Source organism: Leptomonas pyrrhocoris (genome assembly GCF_001293395.1).
Source record: "Leptomonas pyrrhocoris isolate H10 chromosome Unknown, whole genome shotgun sequence".
Taxonomy (NCBI): domain Eukaryota; phylum Euglenozoa; class Kinetoplastea; order Trypanosomatida; family Trypanosomatidae; genus Leptomonas; species Leptomonas pyrrhocoris.
In genome coordinates this window covers 71,312-89,449 of record NW_015438369.1, presented here as the reverse complement: position 1 = coordinate 89,449, position 18,138 = coordinate 71,312, and the positions used below count along the sequence as shown (strand labels likewise).

The 18,138-nt window shown below is 56.6% G+C and overlaps 8 protein-coding genes across 13 annotated transcripts; all 8 read left to right on the top strand.

The window, feature by feature from the left end:
* Positions 1-137: 137 nt before the first annotated feature.
* On the top strand, positions 138-836 carry ABB37_06091 (unspecified product; the record flags this gene model as incomplete). Its single annotated transcript, XM_015804334.1, has 1 exon — positions 138-836. The coding sequence occupies one exon, from the start codon at positions 138-140 to the stop codon at positions 834-836; it is 699 nt and encodes a 232-aa protein (XP_015656908.1).
* Positions 837-1,086: 250 nt separating this feature from the next.
* On the top strand, positions 1,087-1,925 carry ABB37_06090 (putative mitochondrial hypothetical protein; the record flags this gene model as incomplete). 2 transcript variants are annotated; one of them, XM_015804333.1, is made up of 1 exon in its annotated part: positions 1,087-1,925. In XM_015804333.1, exon 1 carries the CDS (start codon positions 1,248-1,250, stop codon positions 1,923-1,925), a length of 678 nt encoding a protein of 225 aa, XP_015656907.1. In that variant the 5' UTR covers positions 1,087-1,247. The 2 variants fall into 2 exon arrangements, with proteins under 2 accessions (XP_015656907.1, XP_015656906.1); XM_015804332.1 differs by having other exon boundaries at positions 1,096-1,925.
* A 513-nt stretch (positions 1,926-2,438) lies between these two features.
* Positions 2,439-3,920, top strand: ABB37_06089 (hypothetical protein; the record flags this gene model as incomplete). 2 transcript variants are annotated; one of them, XM_015804331.1, is made up of 1 exon in its annotated part: positions 2,439-3,920. In XM_015804331.1, exon 1 carries the CDS (start codon positions 2,718-2,720, stop codon positions 3,918-3,920), a length of 1,203 nt encoding a protein of 400 aa, XP_015656905.1. In that variant the 5' UTR covers positions 2,439-2,717. The 2 variants fall into 2 exon arrangements, with proteins under 2 accessions (XP_015656905.1, XP_015656904.1); XM_015804330.1 differs by having other exon boundaries at positions 2,664-3,920.
* Positions 3,921-4,406: 486 nt separating this feature from the next.
* Positions 4,407-6,746, top strand: ABB37_06088 (putative mitochondrial calcium-dependent lipid binding protein, putative,synaptotagmin; the record flags this gene model as incomplete). Of its 3 annotated transcripts, none has more annotated exons than XM_015804329.1 (1): positions 4,407-6,746. In XM_015804329.1, exon 1 carries the CDS (start codon positions 4,881-4,883, stop codon positions 6,744-6,746), a length of 1,866 nt encoding a protein of 621 aa, XP_015656903.1. In that variant the 5' UTR covers positions 4,407-4,880. The 3 variants fall into 3 exon arrangements, with proteins under 3 accessions (XP_015656903.1, XP_015656902.1, XP_015656901.1); XM_015804328.1 differs by having other exon boundaries at positions 4,420-6,746; XM_015804327.1 differs by having other exon boundaries at positions 4,462-6,746.
* A 1,706-nt stretch (positions 6,747-8,452) lies between these two features.
* Positions 8,453-9,572, top strand: ABB37_06087 (putative 60S ribosomal protein L7; the record flags this gene model as incomplete). Its single annotated transcript, XM_015804326.1, has 1 exon — positions 8,453-9,572. Exon 1 carries the CDS (start codon positions 8,676-8,678, stop codon positions 9,570-9,572), a length of 897 nt encoding a protein of 298 aa, XP_015656900.1. The 5' UTR covers positions 8,453-8,675.
* An 874-nt stretch (positions 9,573-10,446) lies between these two features.
* On the top strand, positions 10,447-11,685 carry ABB37_06086 (putative RNA-binding protein; the record flags this gene model as incomplete). Its single annotated transcript, XM_015804325.1, has 1 exon — positions 10,447-11,685. The coding sequence occupies one exon, from the start codon at positions 10,447-10,449 to the stop codon at positions 11,683-11,685; it is 1,239 nt and encodes a 412-aa protein (XP_015656899.1).
* Positions 11,686-12,090: 405 nt separating this feature from the next.
* On the top strand, positions 12,091-14,591 carry ABB37_06085 (hypothetical protein; the record flags this gene model as incomplete). 2 transcript variants are annotated; one of them, XM_015804324.1, is made up of 1 exon in its annotated part: positions 12,091-14,591. In XM_015804324.1, exon 1 carries the CDS (start codon positions 13,542-13,544, stop codon positions 14,589-14,591), a length of 1,050 nt encoding a protein of 349 aa, XP_015656898.1. In that variant the 5' UTR covers positions 12,091-13,541. The 2 variants fall into 2 exon arrangements, with proteins under 2 accessions (XP_015656898.1, XP_015656897.1); XM_015804323.1 differs by having other exon boundaries at positions 13,327-14,591.
* An 849-nt stretch (positions 14,592-15,440) lies between these two features.
* ABB37_06084 (UDP-galactopyranose mutase (GLF)) lies at positions 15,441-17,192 on the top strand (the record flags this gene model as incomplete). The annotated part of the gene is made up of 1 exon (XM_015804322.1): positions 15,441-17,192. The coding sequence occupies exon 1, from the start codon at positions 15,711-15,713 to the stop codon at positions 17,190-17,192; it is 1,482 nt and encodes a 493-aa protein (XP_015656896.1). The 5' UTR covers positions 15,441-15,710.
* Between the last annotated feature and the right edge of the window lie 946 nt (positions 17,193-18,138).

Genomic DNA, 18,138 nt, shown 5'->3' with positions numbered 1-18,138 from the left:
GGCGCGTGGCATTTAGCGGGCATGCGGTTCTGCGTCGGGCGAACCGGAGCCGCGTGGCGAGTGATGAAGAGCAGCGCACGCTCCCGCTGCAGAGTGTGGACGTCCCACCGTTGGACGTGGAGTTCCTGCGGGGCAGGATGAAGGCGTCGACCCGGGCGCGCTTCGATGAGTTGTGGCGGCTGCTATCGTCGCCAGGACAGGACGACCTTGGGGATCCTCCAAGCACGAGCATTTTTGAAGGAGACGCCCGCGCATTGATGAAGGCCGGAGTGCTCGTGCCGGCCTCTTCGCGTCCTACTCGAGGATGGGTCGTTCCGCTCTCCGTTGCGGAGGAGAAGCCAGCCGGGAAGCGGCGACGGTTCATCGCTTGGCCCAAGGCAAAGAACGGCGAAGGCCCCTACGAGGCGGATGTGCCGCTGGGGCACGTCACGGGGTACCTGGAGGCAGTTTGGGAGGAGTGCGCCTCCAACCTCGATCTGAAGGCCTCCTTCTACCAGGTTCCGCTGCCTGAGGAGGCGCGCGCGGCGTATCTCCGTCTGGAGGCGTTCCGGGAGCACTTGCCGGCGCGCTTGCGGGTGCTGATCGACAATACGTCGGTTTTGGGGGCAGTGAGGCGTGGCGTCTCGAAGTTGGGTGCCCTCTCGGTGGAGCTGCAGGGAGTGGATAGGCTGCTGCAAGAGGCAGGTATTCACGCGGTTGATCGGTACATTCGCTCGGAGAACAATGTGGCCGATCTACCATCCCGCGCGCGCGACATCCCACACTCGGCTTTATCGAAGGGGTATCACTTGCGAGGGGGAGACAGGGATCCATGGAATCTCCGGAAGGATCCATGAGCTGGGTAGTGTTTCCTGTGCACTTCGTAATGCGATGGTATCTTTGAGATTCAGACCGAGGCCAGGAAAAGCGAAAACATTGGAGAAAGCTTGAGGGCATTTTCAGAGGGTGACTGATAAGCGAAGGAGTGTGAGGTTCCTAGAAGGCAGCGGTGGTTTAGGACTCGCGGGTTATGCATTACACCAATGTCGTGACATTTCTTCCACTCTTGACTTCCAAACCTTCCTCTTCACGGATCCACACCAATTAGCCGGTGAAGAGACTATCTGTTTTTGTTTTCACTTTACTGCGCGTTGTGCGTCGCCGAAGCTACGTGCGAAGGCAGACCAAAGCTCATCCATTACACACACACACACACAGAGACACGCAAGGAACCTCACCCGATGTGGATCTCTCGCAGGTGCGTCGGGATGACGACAGCTGCGCCGCTTGCCGTTGCCCGGCGACGCGTGCACACCGACCAGCCCACCACTAATCCAGCTGCCACCACCAACAACGCAGACGCCGCGCCGCCCCCTTCCTCCGCCTCCTCGTCAACGTCCTCAAAGGATCTTCAGCTGGACGACACCGATGAATGGATCTTGTCGCAAGTGCGCCGCTCCGTCGAGAGCGGTCGTCAATCAAAAGAGGCTGCCGATTACTTCCGCAGCATCCTGCACGCCCAACCCGAGTTCCATCAGTCGCTGCGGGAGGCCCGCCGGCTGATGGGTGGACAGGAACCGGAGCAGCTCACACGCTACCAACAGGGCCAGTTTGCGGATCGCCTGTGCAACTACATGAGCGGCATCGCCAGCGAGAAGCTGCGCCGCGCCAGCGCAGAGGAGCAGTCCACGCGGCGCTACACGCAAGACGGCACCCCCACCGGGGAGAATTACTGGTTTGAAGCCGGCAACACCCTCGGCTCCCCAGCGGTGCCAGGCTTCGTGAAGGATGAGGTCCTGCACGACATGCAGCAGGAGCGGGCTGCCGCCAGTCCTGCCTTCCTGCGACCGCCGGAGGAGACGCAGATGGCGGAGGAGGACGACGGCTACGCGGCGCACCTACGACGGCAGCGGGACAAGCTGCTGCGTGATGCCGATTTCAAGTAGATGACGCGTAGCACCACGATGCGTGTGTGTGCCGGTGGAACGAGGTGGGGTGAGGTGAGGGAGAAGGGATGTGTGCGGTGGGAAGGACAGAAGCGTTGTTTGCTGAACCAAATATAGGCTTTCCTTACTTCTCTTGTTTTGTCTTATGACGCGTCAAAGAAATCAAAAGGGTAAAGGGAATCCAAACAGGTTTTCAATTCGTGGTTGAGAGGTTCGGCTCCTTTTCTGTGGGCCGCCTTCCCGGGCACGCTTTGCGGCGGAGGCTGCCCAACCTCTGGGGCTGCCTTTGCAGGGCGGCGATTCCTCGAAGTCGGCTGCGGTGGTGGTGACTTCTGCTACCGCTTGCAAAAATAAAAAATCTTCTCCTCTCCCACATGTACTCCACCAGTGTTGAAGAGCTCGATAGTTTGGTGCACCTGGCTACAACGTTGGTGCGGCCGGAGATACTTGTCGTCTTCTAAAAGCTTATTATTGCCTCAATATCTTTCCGCCTCCTTCTTCTGCAACCGGAAAGCTGCCACAATTATTCCTCTTCCTCTTATTCAGCAAGAGGACGGCATCGGCGGGATTTCCTGGACCGCTGCCGCCGCGACCAACGCACGCACGCATTCTGAGATGCAACCGTGCTTCTGATCCGCTGTGCTTCATCGTACCCCCAAAAAGAAATGAGGGGAACATCGCCGACGACTCTTGAAAGCATTTCTTTTTTGTTCTCTCTCTCTCCTGCGTTGCCTCACAGCTTTCGATTGCGCACCTCTCGTTCTTTCCTTCTTGCCATATGCACGCATCAGCATGGCCTCGTTGCGCTCGTTTGTGGTGTACTTTGCCGACCGGCACACCGCCGCCCTCGCCGCTGTCTTTGCCTTTTTCACCGCCATCGTATTTTACTGCGGAGGTCTCGGAATGACCGAGGTGGAGCTGCGACAGGCCGCCGCCGTCTTCGCGGACACGGCAGCTTTCGCACCGGTGCCGCTAGCGCGAATCACCGCCGTGGCTTTTGTGGCGTTGACGGAGGCGGACATCGTCGTGCTCAACGGCGGGCCCCTCCCTTCTTCCCCATACACTTCTTCCTCGTTGCATGCAGGGTGGACTGCGGAGAGAGGTATGGCGATGGCGCGGCGGTGGCATCAACACTACGCGGTGGGCGATATTACCGTCGTGTCGGTGCCGGCGGCCTTCACGTCGCACCCCGTAGTGCGGCACTGGTTCGCCTATCTCGAGTCCCATTGCACCGACTGCCACTTCGTTCCGCTGATGAGCAGTGCGGCTGCAGAAGGGGTGAATAGTACGCTACACGGCCGCCCCTCGTCCTCCGCATTCTCTTTCTATCCGTTTTGCTCCTCTGCGGCTATCGAAAGCGGCAGCGAGTCTCTTCCGACCACCACGAAACACGCAGCAGCAGTGTCGGCGGAGACGCCGTTGGGGGCGCGAGGTCTGGACCTGCTCGTGTGGGACGCGGTTCCTGAAAGGGGTGGTGGTGGTGGCAGTATGATGCCACCGGACATGCCCTTCGGGTGCGGTGTGGTGGTCTTGCTTACACCCAATGCGCTCCGCCGCTACGTGAAGGGACTGCAGGGCAATCGATCGGGGGCTTCCGCCACGACGACGAACACCTCCGGCGGCACGTCGGACTTTGAGGGGTTGCTAGCGCATGCCGCGACGGAGGTGGACCCTCCACTGGATTCTCCTACTGCTGCTGCTGCGTCACCCTTGGACCTGGCCGAACGAAGTATAAAGGCGGAGCGCTTCTACGCTGCGTTGGGTGGTGCGCTGGCGACGCAGGTCAGCACCCGTCTCGGGTACCGTCCACAGTACGTGCTGTACGCGGCGTGGTGCGCCTCTGCCCGCAGCTATGGCTTTCGCACCTCGTCGCCGTCGTCGCTTTTGAATGGGCAATCGATGCTGTACGTCCTGTGCCTGCGCGAGAGCGAAATTGTGGAAGTGACGGCGACGCTGCGGCGGTTTGTGCGGATCAGCGAAGCCTCCGTCTTGTGAAGGAAGTGACAGGAGAAGGGCGATGGAAGCGCGACTCGCTGTTTCACAGGTGCCCCCCATGAAAGCAAGAAAGCTGTCCTGCTTCTGATTGTTTGTTTTTTTTTGGTGAGGCGTCTGGCGGTATTTTGAAGGGCGTCTGCGACATGTTGCCAGCGCAAGCCTTTCCTTTTTGTTTGGGGTCTTTTGCGTCTGCTTTGCCACAAGAGAATAGTAAGGGAGGGAATAAACGGTGACGTTTTCTGTCATCGATGGACCGGAATGAACGCGTCGTGGCGGCTGCCAGCCTTCGTGAAAAGCGGAGAAACGCACGACTTCTCCGTTGGTTTATGGAAACTACGTGCAGTACGGGATGAAACACGGCGAACCGCTTTTAAGCCGTTACATGTAAAAGCAAAATAAAAAAAAACATGTCCAGTTTGTAAACTCCCCGCTCGCCTTATGCCTTTTCACCTACTTGTACTCGCCCCCACTTCTTTTCCTTTTCAAGACTTTATTGTAAGGTACGTCGGCTGCGTTGCACATCCTGTGCCTGCTGAAACAAGTGTTTTATCTGTTATGCGCGGTCTGCTTGATGTACTGGCAGAGTATCGCTGAAAGAAGCCCTCACACACACACACACAGAGACAGAGAAAAAGATTTTACCTCCTCAGCACGCATCGCACGTCTCATTTTTCATTAGCTATTTGTTCTGCATCATCAGCAACCAGCAGCCCCCTCCAAAGTACTCACCTATATAACTGCAAAAAAAAAACATATTATATTTTCTGCCGGTCTCGTGGAGACTCACCACCGCTGGTTTCCGCAACACGCGTGCACGCACACGCACAAGAAAGGAAGCGCTCTTCCTGCAGCGGGGAAGAAGGGCTTGCTTCCTTCGAGTTTGGTGCGCATTCTGTCCTCGAGCATCACCACGGTTCGGCGCTTTCACTTCACATCATCATCAAGAGAATACTTTCGAAAATGGGCGACGGCCTCATCAACTTCGCCAATTTAGGGTGGGTCGGGATCCTGTTTGCGGCCTACTACCTCGCCACCCACCTCGATGCCATTCCCGAGGATCACAAGCGGAAGGTGAGGGACCTGTATGAACGTGTGAAGGACTACCCCCTTTCCGCTATCGTCGTCGCCGCCTGGCTTGCCGTACGCGTCCTCTTCGCCCTGGGCTGGCAACTGCAGCTGGAGTTGCTGCTCGTGATGATTGTGTGCAACTACGGTGTCCGCACCATCGCACGTGCGCGTGGGCGGGCCGCGCAGGACCTGCGCCGCGAGCTGACCGCCTCCGCCAACCCCACTGCGGTGCTCGGCACGCATCTGCCGGAGTGGGTCATGTTCCCCAGCGCGAACCGCGTGCAGTGGCTGAACAGCGTCATTGTGAGCATGTGGCCGTCGATTGTCGCCGCGACGGACACCTCGATGCGGGCGGTGCTGGAGCCGCTGCTGGAGAAGAACCGGCCGTCGTTCGTGAAAGGCTTCCGTATACACAGTGCGAGTATCGGGACGAACCCCATCACCGTGAATGGGATGCAGCACCACGCCTACGGCAGCACCGAGACAACGCTCGATATTAATGTGTCGTGGACGGCGGACATGGACATCCGCTTGCTCATCCGCGTACCGGGTCCCGACATGGAGGTCTCCGTGACGGACTTCGAGATGAAGATGACGGTGCGTGCGGTGCTTGGCCCGCACATCCCGCAGTGGCCGTGCTTCGCGAACATCGGCATCTCCATCGTGAACACGCCAGAACTCGACTTCAACATCACGGCGGGAAAGATTCCGCTCGACGCGGTGCCGGGGCTCGGCGATTTCCTCGAGCACTTCATCCGCCGTACGCTGGTTGGGGTGCTGGCCTACCCCAAGTCAATCGTGATCCCGATTGTGAAGGGCTACGAACTCAAGAAAGGCCTCGGCAGCGGCGCGCTGGGCACGCTGAAGGTGCGCTTCCTGCACATCGGCAACGTGGAGAAGAAGTACAACAAGTACAAGAAGACCCCGTTCTACTGCAAACTGGCGCTGGAGGGGCAGTCGAAGCGGCTGCGGACGGCTTCCTACACCGGCTTCGAAAAGCCCATGACGGACGCCTTCTCCTTCACCATGTACGACAACACCGGCATCCTGCACGTGTGGTTCGCCTTCGACGTCCCGGGCAACGATCTGCACGTTGGCCAGTGTGACATCACGACGAAGCAGTTAATGGAGACGGACCTGGACGAGGTGGAGCTGATCATCACGAAGGAGTCCGACGCCTCGCACGCGCGCCGCGTGTCCGTCTTTGTCAAGCCGGAGTTTTTCGCCTTCACGAGTCGGGAGCAGCAGCAGGCGCCGGCCGCGCCGCCCGACACGCCTCCGCCGCGCATGTCGACGGCGCACTTCCGCGACGAGGTCAGCATGGGCCGGCCGCCCACCGTCCCGACCTCGCGTGGCAGCACCCCCCGGCACAGCCTCGGTGGAACGACGTGCAACTCGGGCACCCTCTTTGTGCACGTGGATCGCGCGACGAACTTAAAGAATCTGGAGTCGGTGGGCAAGTCGGACCCCTACGTGTTGCTGCGAGTGGGCACCTCGACAGCGCGGTCGCCGCACATCAACAATAACCTCAACCCCGTCTTTAACTGGGATGGCGAGGTGGAGGTGGCGAACTGCGAGACGGATGTGCTGCTGGTGCGCCTGGTCGACAAGAACGTGAAGACAGATAAGCTCATTGCCGAGCTGCAGATGCCGCTGACGCGCTTTACGGAAAACCAGAGCGACAAGATTAATGGCACCTTCCCGCTCTCACCGCGAGGCTCCATCACCTTCTCCGCCAGCTTTATGCGCCACACGTAGGTCGAAGAGCTCAGCATCAAAAGGCGAAAACAACTACAACATCTGAGAGGCACTGCCATGTTGGGAAGGGAGATATTTTGTTTTTGTTTGTTTAGGCTGCGTGGAGAAGGCAAAACAGGCAGGCGAGAAAGCCCGACGACGCGGATCACGGCAGTGATCGTTCTTGTTTTGTTTTAGAACCGTGCTCTCGAGACAAACAGTTCTTTTCTGTACTCCTCTTTTCTTCCGTTTTTTTGTGGTGCACATGCCACTTTCGATGATCCCTCCCCTTTTCTCTCTCTCGTATTCTGCCTCTCTCTCTCTCTCTCTCGCACTTACTTTCCGGTTTGATCGCTCAGCCGTTCTTTGCTCTCCCGCGTATTGCCCTCCTCTTGCGGACGACGCGACGCACGCATCGAGGGAGCGCGCACCGCACAACGCTGAGAGAGGGGGAGAACGGTCAAACTTAACCAACATACGCAATCAAAACCACTTCTTTGTAGACTAAAGAAAGATATATATATATAAACCGAGTTGTTTTGTTGCAGCAGCGTTCACGTGGAGGTTTCTTGCAAACACACTGACACACTAGTATTCGAGCTAAGCAGCTAAATCTGAACCAATGCCCTCTCTTCTGTTGCTTTTGCCTGTCTTTTATTTTCTTACTTGATATCGGCCACCTTCGACGTCGACTTCGTGCGTCATTTCTTTCTTTCGTTTTTAGTTCTCGCTCTACGAAAAGTTTTCTGATTCGCGCAGGCGGTCGTGGTGCGAAAAACACACGGCAAACATAAAAAGGACAAAACCCCGAACGAGAGAGGTTGTTGCTGTGTCGAACTTCCTAAAGAAGGCTGCCGAGACTGCGCCTGATGCCGTAGAAAGCATTTTGTCTTATCTGATTTTTGTTGTTGTTGTGTCTGTGTGTGTGCTCACATCGTTCCTTTCTTTTCTTTCTTTCTACTGTTGCGTTTATCTGCGAGCGCAGTTTTCTGTCCCCCCCCCCTCTCCCTCCCTCTCCCTCTCCCTCCTCTCTCCCTTTCTTTCTAGACGCCCACCTGCGACATTGCGTGTTCCTCCCTGCTCGGTAGAATTCGGCTCTCCGGGCCTCCTGTTCTTTTGTCTGTTTCACGTCCTTTTTTCTTCTTCGTCTTCTTCGTGCGCTTCGAATCCCGCTCGTTACGCCTACCGTTTCTCCTTGTTGGTGTTGTTCTTTTTCTTACTTTCAAACCGTAGGCGTTCCTTGTTGTGTGGCCACCTCTCTCTTGTTGTTGTTGTTCTTCGTTTCTAAATCAGCCCCCTTTATCTGTTCGCTTACGCTGTCGCTCCCACCACCGCTGCGTACCACTACTATGCGCGACAAACGCCTGTTGCTCTATTGTGCGTAATGTCTCATTCAACAACTAAAGCACACACACAGTAAATCATGAATACACATGTATTTGTTGCCCTGTTTCTCCGGTACATCGAGGGAAGGGGAAAAGCACCAAGTCTCCCCCACTCCTTCCACCTCAAATCGCTAGCACGTTGGATGAGGCTGTGTGAGCGGAAGACCTTATGACTGTAGGACGATGCTACCTCGCTGCCCGTTTCCCTTCTTCGCGTTGCTCACGTGTCAGACAACACTATCCTTTCTTCTCCCTTCTCTCTTCCTCTCTCCCAACGTACCTGTCGTTCTTTCTTTTCCCTTTCTATTTGTTGTCGGTCCCCCTCTCTGGGTGCGTACGCAAGAAGGTCCATCCACAGCGGTGAAATAAGTTAAACTCCCTTTTTATTAAGAATATATATATTCTAAGGTGGCAGCCGTGCCCCGATCGCGTCCGTGCGTCGTACCTTTCTGTCTTGAATTCCCTGCACAGCGAGACACCACGTTGAACTCGTTGCGTACTCTTCCTTCAAGAGTACACGCGGATACGCCCGCCATCACAGAAGTCTTTTTTCGCCTGCTGCAGGATGGGTAAGAACCCGCCGAAGTGGCTGCCTGGCGAGCGGGTGAAGGAGACGATCCTGCTGCAGCGAAAGTCGGTCGAGCAGCTCCGCGCGGACCGCGTTCTGCGCAGAGATAAACTGCAGGAGCGTCGCGAGCGCCACAAGAACAAGCTCGATGCGAAGCGCAAGCGCAAGTTGGCGACCAAGAAGTTTATCAACGCGCAGACTATATTGAAACACGCGCAGCGCAAGGAGCACCAAGGCCGCAAGTTTCAAAAGCTGGGCGAGAGGACGGAGGGTCAGCGTCGCAGGTCGAAGCAGGAGAACTACATCAATAAGCTAAAGAAGAGCCCGGTGAAGCTGGTGGTGCGGGCGAAGGGCAGCCAGATCCCCCCCGAGGTAGCAGCGGCCTTCCGCAAGTTAGGACTAGAGAAGATCTACTCCGCCCGGCTGATTTGTTTGACGCCGCGCACACACAAGATGATTCGACAGCTCACCCCGTTCTGCATTGTAGGCGTGCCGGACCGCGCGCAGCTTGAGTCGCTGCTCCGCACCCGTGGCTCCCTCTACAACGAGGAGACCCAAACGAAGCGGTTCATTAGTGGTAACCTGCTGCTGGAGCAGGCCTTGGGCCAGTACAACATTCTGTGCATCGAGGACCTCGTCGAGACGATCGCCACCCGCTCCGAGCACGTGGAGACGGTGCTTCACCACATCGCACCCTTCGACTTCCACCCACCGCGTCAGCTCTTCGTCGAGCGGCACCGGTCGGTGCATCAGAAGCTGGAAATCGTCAACAAGGACTCCTTCGCTGCCTACCTGGCCGATCAGCTGAAGCTGACGGCGAAGAAAGAGCGCAGGGCGAGTGCGGCTGCCAAGAAGGAGAAGAGGGCGACTGGGAAGCGCAAGGCTGCGGCGTAAAAAGGAAGCAAACAGCGAAGTTTAATTTCGTTTTTTGTTGTTGTTGTGGGTGTGGAATATAACTCTGTTGTCTAATCGTTAAGGCGCTCTTGTGTTGGGTGTGTGTGTGTGTGTGCGTTGTAACCAGAAGCGCTGTGCCCGTTTAATGCTCGCTGATTAACTGAGATTAAGTACACGCAGAAACAAAAGCAAGCAAACAAGCAAGAATGAATCGGGGTCCGCTGCCTCGGCTACAAGAGGACTACGAAGCACGCCGCATTTGTGCAGCGCAGCGCAGCGCCCGCTCGGTGTGAGAGGCGTCTCTCTTGCACCTCTTGCTTCTTCTACTACACCCGCCTCGCATTTTTTTTCTTTCACACGTCCCCCCCCCAACTGGCTGAACTGTGCGGTGACAAGGGTAAGGAAGTACTTGTGTGATCACGGCTTCTTCACAGCAGGCAAAGAAGGAACACAAGGGAGAAGTTCGTAGTAAAATGAAAGTTCCGAAGCTGCGGCGTCGTTCTCCCTTTTCCCTTTACGCCGTGTGAAACACTCCATCGCTGAGCAAGGCAGCCCTCCTCCTTTTTTTTAATGGAATCTAAATTTCATTCCTGCGACATCTCTTCCCTTTCTGCCTCTTTTTCATTTTCCGCCTCTCCGCCTCTCCACGTAAACACTCCACACACCCGCGCACAACTATGCTAGGTGGCGGCCCAACTTTCAACTGTACGAATTTCGCATCTTGACACACACACACACACTCATATATATATATATAACTATAAAGGAAGAAACACAGCCCCATACACACTCCCCTTCACGTTTCTTCTCCCACCACACCGCACAGCCAACTTCATACACACACACACACGCACGCACGCACACCCCAAAGATCATGGCTGGCGTTCCCTCGCAATCTCGATTTGGGTGCTACATCGGCAACATTGACCGCTCCGTCACGATCGACATGTTGAAGCAGGTCTTCTGCCAATGCGGCACCATCGTCGACTGCTCACTGAACGGGCGCGAGGGCGATCCTTACCGTTTTGGGTTCATCGACTTCGTGACGGAGGACGACCGGTCACGGGCGCTGAAATACAACGGCTTCACCTTAGTCGGGCGCAAGTTGAAGGTGGGGATCAGCAAAGGCAACGTGAACAAGCCGGAGGGATACGCGAATGGCAACCCGGGCGGTGGCGGCGCGGGCCACAACTCCGACCGCTCACGTCAGCCGTACAGCAGCAGCGGTGGCAGCAATAACTACCGCGGTGGCGGAGGCGGGGGTGATGGAGGCGGTGCGGGTGGCATGAACGCCGGTGGCCTGACGACGCAGCAGCAGATTGAGGCTCGTCTGCTTCTCCAGTTTCTGCAGGAGGGCAAGATGGACCCGCGTCAGCTCTCGCCGGCACAGCAGCAGCTCCTCATTGCCTCTCTGGGCCAAGGCAGCGCCAACGGCAGCGGCAGCGGCACTCCAATGGATAGTAGCAACGGCGCTCCTAGCATGATGGGGCAGCAGCCTTCGATGGGCAATCCAATGATGCCGATGATGGGCGGCATGAACGCGATGATGATGACGTCGCCAAACATGCACATGGGTGGTGGCGGCGGCAACAACAGCCAGATGATGATGGGGACGCTCGGGCAGGGCGGGTACGGCGGATCCGGCATGATGCCGCCGCTGAACGCGCGCTCGCCGCAGCCGTGGGGCTACGGCATGCAGCCCGGCGGCGGGGCGATGTATCCCTCCCCACCCATGATGGGTGGTGGTGGTCAGCAGACCCCTCCCCAGCAGCTGCCACCATCGCAGCCGCAGCCGCAGACGAACTACGGCGCCAGCGGGGCCGGTGTGTTGAGTGGTGGGGCGGCGGGCCAGGGCTACGGCCTCGCCCCCGGTGCGGGCGGGTTGATGGTGAACGCACCGCCCTCGGCGGAGACGCTGCGGCTACGCGAGAAGCAGCGGGAGCAGTTTTTTGAGGTGGTCCGCAAAGACACGGAGAAGTACGAGCGGAAGTTGCAGGAGAAGAAGGCGCAGGCAGCCGCTGGCGGTGGTGGGGAGCACAGTGACAGCTCCGCCTCTGACGACGACGAGAAGCCGGCGAAGAAGTCGAAGAAGGAGACGCCTTCTGGGAAGTAAAGGAAAAGAAAAGGCAGGCGTAGCGTCACAACGACTCAACGGAGCGAATAAATGGAAAGAGAGCGAAAACGACAAAAAAAACAAAGAAAAATCAATCACACACCCTCACCCACGTACCCGATCCAAGAGATGCACTTCAAGCATCCGTGCCTCACGCATGTGCTTGACTCCATGGAAATGGAGAGCAGAGAAGAACGTTGCAACGTCTCTTGCTGATGCGATCAGCGTACATGCTAGCACAGGCAGACACACAGATATCCAAAGCGGTTTCGCTCTCGTAGACGTTTGTGGTGTGAAGGAAGCGTCGAATCCGCTCAAAAGGGGTTGCCTTAAATGTCCTTCGTTTCTTTCTCCTCTTGGTCTTGCGTTTGTCTTCTTGCGTCTTTGTTTGCATCTCGCAAAAAAGATAATAATAATAATAAAGGATAATGCGCGATGCCCGTTCTTTCTGTCCTCCGTCGAGCGATCACCTCAAGTCTGCAGCGCGATAGAATGTGTCTCTAAAGAAATGCAACGTAATTATCTGTTGCCTTTCTTGATGTACGTGGTGCGGTGGTCTACGTTCCAATTTTATTAATATATATATATATATATAAATTTATTTAGGTACTTCTGATGAGAAGCATCATACTGTTCTGTTTGATTGATCCGGAGTGTTAAAGGAAGCAAGCCTTCCTTCTTTTCTCTCTCTTTCTCTTTAATGCAGCATTCATACAGTTCTATTTTGGAGGTTTCATGCTGATGCTGCTGTGTGTGTGCGTCTGTGGGTATAGTGCCGTTTTTTCCTCTCTGTGGTGGCGCTTTCTTGTGTTGTAATCTGTATTAAGATATTTATTTATTTGTGTGCTTTCATGGCGATTCGTCGTCTCACTAAGAAGGATTATTTATCTATGTTTCTCTCAACGTCGTGTGCGCGTGGGTGTGTTGGATTGGAGCTTTCATCGCTTCGGGTCATAACTGAAGCCGATCAGCGTGTCCGGGGGTTTTCCCTCCCTTTTATGAGTTTGAATGCGAGTTGGTAAAGGCAGCTTTTGCTGCGCCGCGTTGTGAGAGGCGTTGAGGCCTTCCTTGCGAAGAAAAAGAAAGAGATCTACATAAGCAATCACCAACGTAAACGGAAGCACCAGCGTGGGCGCCTTTTTTAAGGAGAGAAAGCGCCGACACGCCATGGCGAGCCCCTGAACAAGGGAGAGTAGTGACTGGGGTTTTCTTGATGCGGCAACCGCCTCGTCGCGGTGCCGTTCTATCGCTACGTGGGGGATGACCGTGCACGAATAACAAAAGCCTCCTGTTGCTCTGCGGGGCTTTCATCCGCTTGATGCTTCTTGTCTGCACTGCGATACACGGAATTGCGGACATTGGCATAATAAATAATAAATGCCCCCTCCATGCTTGTTGCTGTATTCCACACGCTAAAGCTGTTTTTTTTTCCTCAACGGACTCGCTTTCATCTTTCTCCTCCTTATTGGTAATAAACAACCCGGACAAAAATAAATACGCCTTCACCTTTATTAATAGGTTTTCCCAGCAATCGTCCACCTCCTCACATTTCTGTGTCGCCCTCCCCCCTCCCCCCCCGCCCACGAAACAACCTCTACTGTTTCTTTCTTTATTATTGTCGGTGCTACTTCGCTCACCGGAGCGTGCGTCACTGCCACTCTCCCCTGACCGTCAACGCTGTCTTCGTGCGCGCGTGTGCGTGTGTGTGCGTGTTTGATTGTACGACGTCGAAGGTCAACCGTACGTCCTGCGTCAACAAGTTCCATCCAGACTGCGTTGGTGACTCACATCCTTCCGTCTTTACAGCTATTGCTTCGATTACCTCGACCGTTCCCCCTCCCCCCTCCTTTATCCTAATGGCCAAGGTTGGAGAAGGTGACCCGCGCTGGATCGTCAGCGAGCGCACCGACGGCGCCAACGTGAACTCATGGCACTGGGAGGAGCGCGACCTCTCTCAGCACACCCACGAGCAGCTGAAGGGCGTCTTCGCCAACCGCGACATCCCCATCCCGCAGAACCTGTCGAGCGCTGTCGAGTACCTCAAAATCGAGGAGGTGAGCGAGATCGCAGGCGACGTGACGGTGGCGCAGCGGAAAGGCAAGATGATGTGCTACTTTGAGCTGAAACTGCAGCTCCGCTGGGCCGGCAAGATGAAGGGCGATGACACGGTCATCCGCGGGAAAATGGACGTCGCCGAGGTCGACCACGATGAGTTCAAAAACGACTACGATATCACCGTCACGTGCCAGGAGAACAGCCAGAATGCGCAGACGCTGGAGGCGGTCGTGCGGGAGGCCGGCCGTGCGACGGTGCGCCAGGAGATCGAGAAGTACTTTGCGAAGGTCTTCGAGGACTACCACATCGGCAAGCAGCTGAAGAGCGGGGCGGCGATGCCTCCGCCGCCCACGACGACCGCCGCTACTGCCTCCAACGCCGCGTCCACTGCAGGCCGCAAACCAGCCCCGTCGGACAAGTCTGGCAGCGTCGCAAAAAGCACCGAGGCGACGTCGTTTTCGTGGAAGATGCGCTGGGGGGTGCCGATGGAGGAGCTGTACGCCACGCTGACCGACGCGCGCCGTGCCAGCGCCTACACGCGCAGCGCCGCCACCATGGACGTGAAGGCGGGTGGTCAGTTCAGCTTCCTCGGCGGTGTCATCAGTGGCTACTACGTCGACGTGCAGCCGCCCGCGGTGCTGAAGCAGCAGTGGCGCCTCGGCAGCTGGCCCGTCGGCGTGCACAGCTCGGTGGTGCTGCAGCTCGAGAAGGAGGAGCCGGGCGTGACGGTGCTGCACTTTGCGCAGTCCGGCATTCCGGCCGGCCAGCTGCAGAGCGTGCAGGAGGGCTGGCGTGCGAACTTCTTTGACGCGATCAAGGTGGTCTTTGGCTACTCGCTGGAGTACCTGTAGGGGGGAGACACCGCGTGGAGAAGCTCTCGAGGAAAGGGGGAATCTGTTTTCCTCCTCCGTGTGCACTTCTGCGTTGGAAGCGTTAAGGACGTTCGAAGAAGGAAGCGAAAAGAAGAGGAAAGTTTCAAGGGCGGGCGTGTGAAGGATGGCGGTGGCACGGCGGAGGGAAATGCACGTTTGTTGATGCCGCTCTCGACGCTCTCGTCACCTGCTCGCCATGTGCTTTTTTGTTTTTACTGTTTTTCTTTCGGTCCACGACCTTTGTGGCTGGGAGGCGGAGTCGACGGCTTTGCCGCACCGTTGCCGCGGTGCTGCGCTTTCGCCTTCGTTTCTTGTTCTTGCCTTCGAGTATTGTTATGGTGATTACTATTATTCTTCCACTTTTACTAACAACAATAAGACGCAGATTCCTCGACAAAAAGAACATAAAACACGCGAGAAATTAAAATCAAAACCAAAAACAACAACAACAATGAAACGCCGAAGTCCGTCACATCAGCCAGCGCCGCAGCTCCACGAGTTGCCGCGAGAACCTGCTGCGACGCGATGGATGCACCTTCAACGCGAGTAGAACGCGGAAGGCACGCAACAGGCGATGAGGTGGCGCAGTGCTCTCGCTCGCACTTGCACGGGGTGGCCGCGCCGTCGCTTGCGGCTTCCTTTCGCTTTGCTTTCCACACACCTTTTTTTCTGCACTGCTGCAGAGGTGAAGTGCAGCTGAGCTCTCAAGTTCGTCGTCTCTCCTTACCGGACATCATCCCCCCCGCGTTCTTCTCTTCTTCTTTTCTTCTATGCGTTGCTCCGCATCGAATGCGTGCTCCACACCTGATGTTCATCACCACTGCAAAAGGCGAAGCAGCACTGCGAGAGCATCAACAAGGACAGAAAAATTACTCTGTTTTTTCTTTTTCCCGTTTGGCAATCAAATAATAAAACACTCCCGATTTCACCCCACATCGACTGAGTCATACGGATTCGCTGAGTATTGCAAAAGCGAACAAACAAACAACAACAGCCAAAAGATCCGGCATCAGCGTTTTGTACAAGCGGAAGGGCGCAAACCACCACAGTGCACACCGTTTCTCTCTCTGTACTTACCAACCTCCCCCCCCCCCCCGAATGAGTTCGGAGAAGAAGATCGTCGTCATCGGCGCCGGCCCGGCGGGTCTCGGCGCTGCCATTCGCCTCAAGGAGGCGCAACACGCCAACTACCACCTCTACGACGCCGCGCCCACGCCCGGCGGTCTCTCGCGCACCGTGACGGACGAATGCGGATTTCTGTGGGATATGGGTGGCCACGTTATCTTCTCTCACTACGCCTACTTCGATGATGTGATGAACATGGCGATTCAGGACTGGAACTCGCTGCAGCGGGAGTCGTGGGTGCGGTGTTGCGATGTGTGGGTGCCCTACCCGTTTCAGAACAACATCCACCGTCTCCCCCTCGCGGTGCGGGACAGCTGTTTGGAGGGCCTGGAGGCGGCGGAGGCGGCGCGCGCGCCTGGTGCGGCCGTCACCCAAGAAAAGCCAAAGAACTTTCTCGAGTACGTCGACCGCCAGTTTGGCGAGGGCATCTCTGCCGTGTTTATGCGGCCCTACAACTTCAAGGTGTGGGCCGTGCCGCTCGACGTGATGAGCACCGAGTGGGTCGGCGAGCGAGTGGCGAGCGTCAACGTGGCCCGCATCCGCGAGAACATCGAACTGAATCGCGACGACGTCGGCTGGGGACCCAACGCGACCTTCCGCTTCCCCAAGTCCGGCGGCACCGGCGCGATCTACAACGCGGTGTGGAAGATGGTTCCGGAGGCCCACAAGACCCTCGGCGCGGACTGCCGCGTCGTGAAGGTGAATCCGGTGAAGAAGCTGCTGACGATGCAGGGCGGCGCGGTGGTCTCCTACGACGCGCTTGTCTCGACGATGCCCTTTGATGATCTGCTCTGCGCCGTGGCCGATGGCGTTGAGGAGGAGGAGAGGGAGGGCAACACGGCCGCCCTTGCCGGTCTGAAGCCCGCCCGTCTGCGTGCGCTGGCGAGCAAGATGGTCTACAGCTCCACCCACATCGTCGGCATCGGCGTGCGAGGGGTGCCGCCGCTGGAGATGCAGACGGCGTGTTGGCTGTACTTCACGAGCGAGACGATCCCCTTCTATCGCGCAACCATCTTCTCTCGCTACGCGGCGGCCAATGCACCGGCTGGGTGCTGGAGCCTCATGGTCGAGGTCAGCCAGAACGCGGCATACAAGCCGGTCAACACGGCGACGCTCGTCGAGGACTGCATTGCGGGCCTGCGCGAGGCGACGCTGCTGACCGACACCGACGAGATCGTGTCCCGCTGGCACCACGTGGAGAAGAAGGGGTACCCCATCCCCTTTGTCGGCCGCAACGAACTGCTGGAGGAGGTGCAGCCGATCTTGCGCGACACCTTTCACATTTACTCCCGCGGACGCTTTGGGGCGTGGCGGTACGAGGTCGCCAACCAAGACCACTCCTTCATGCAGGGCGTGGAGGCGGTGGGCCACATCCTGCACGGCACGGCCGAGGAGACGGTGACGAACCCAGCAAAGGTGAACGGGCAGCGTAACGAGATGCGCTGCTCGCTGTAGCGCGCGCGTGTGTGTGGCACCCGCTCGCGAACACCCGAAGCACGAGAGCGTTTGGCCAACGAACAGCTCTTGCAGTTCTTCTTTTTTCCTTTTACATTGATGCGTTGCAGCCGCCGGCCCCGTTCCTCCTTTTCCATAAATCGAAGGAACACCGCAAGAGCTTTTGTGTTTTACTGTGAGTTTCTTTTTGCGTATTCTATCGTTTTTTCTTCTTCCTCTTTTGCCACATTGTTCCTTTTCTTAAAGTGCATGATGTCTTCGCATTCGACACCGGCAAAACGAGTATCTCCGATGGGGGGGGGGTGATACGTGGGCATCGTGGCTGAGGGGGTGCATCTGCACACCTGCACAGGGCAGAACACCCCGCTGCAGCGAGAAACAAACCAAGAAACAAACATAAACGCTTCTTGATAAGTGATTCAAAACTTCGATTCCTATGAGCACATAACTGCGTTTGTCTCGCGGCAGACAAGCGAGAAGGAAAAAAAGCACCTAAATCCAGAGGAGTGCGAACAGTGGTCTGCGATGACAAGCGGCACTTTCCTACCCACACAGACACATAAAAAGCCACACTTTCAGGCAGCAGAGTTGCTGCGTGATCCGTAAAGAAGACACGCGTGAGCTCCGCTCCTCGTGGTCGCATCGTGCGTCAATGCCCCCGGCCTCCCCTTCCTTTTTTTTCCTGATGTCTTTGAATGATACTCCTACCCCTCTCCTCGCCTTCTTCTTGTTTTTTTCCCTTTGCACACGCGCTTCTCACCCTTTTCCCGTCTCGCGATCCCCACGACTCATACTCCGCGTTTCACGACCCGCTCCCGACTCGTTCTCCAACGCATCAAGTTTAAGCATTAACAGCAACGTTTCCTTTTTCTCTTTCGTTTCTCATGGTTTTCTCTCTTCCTCCGATTTTATGATCACTGTTTAATCTCCACATTGTTTTGAGTCT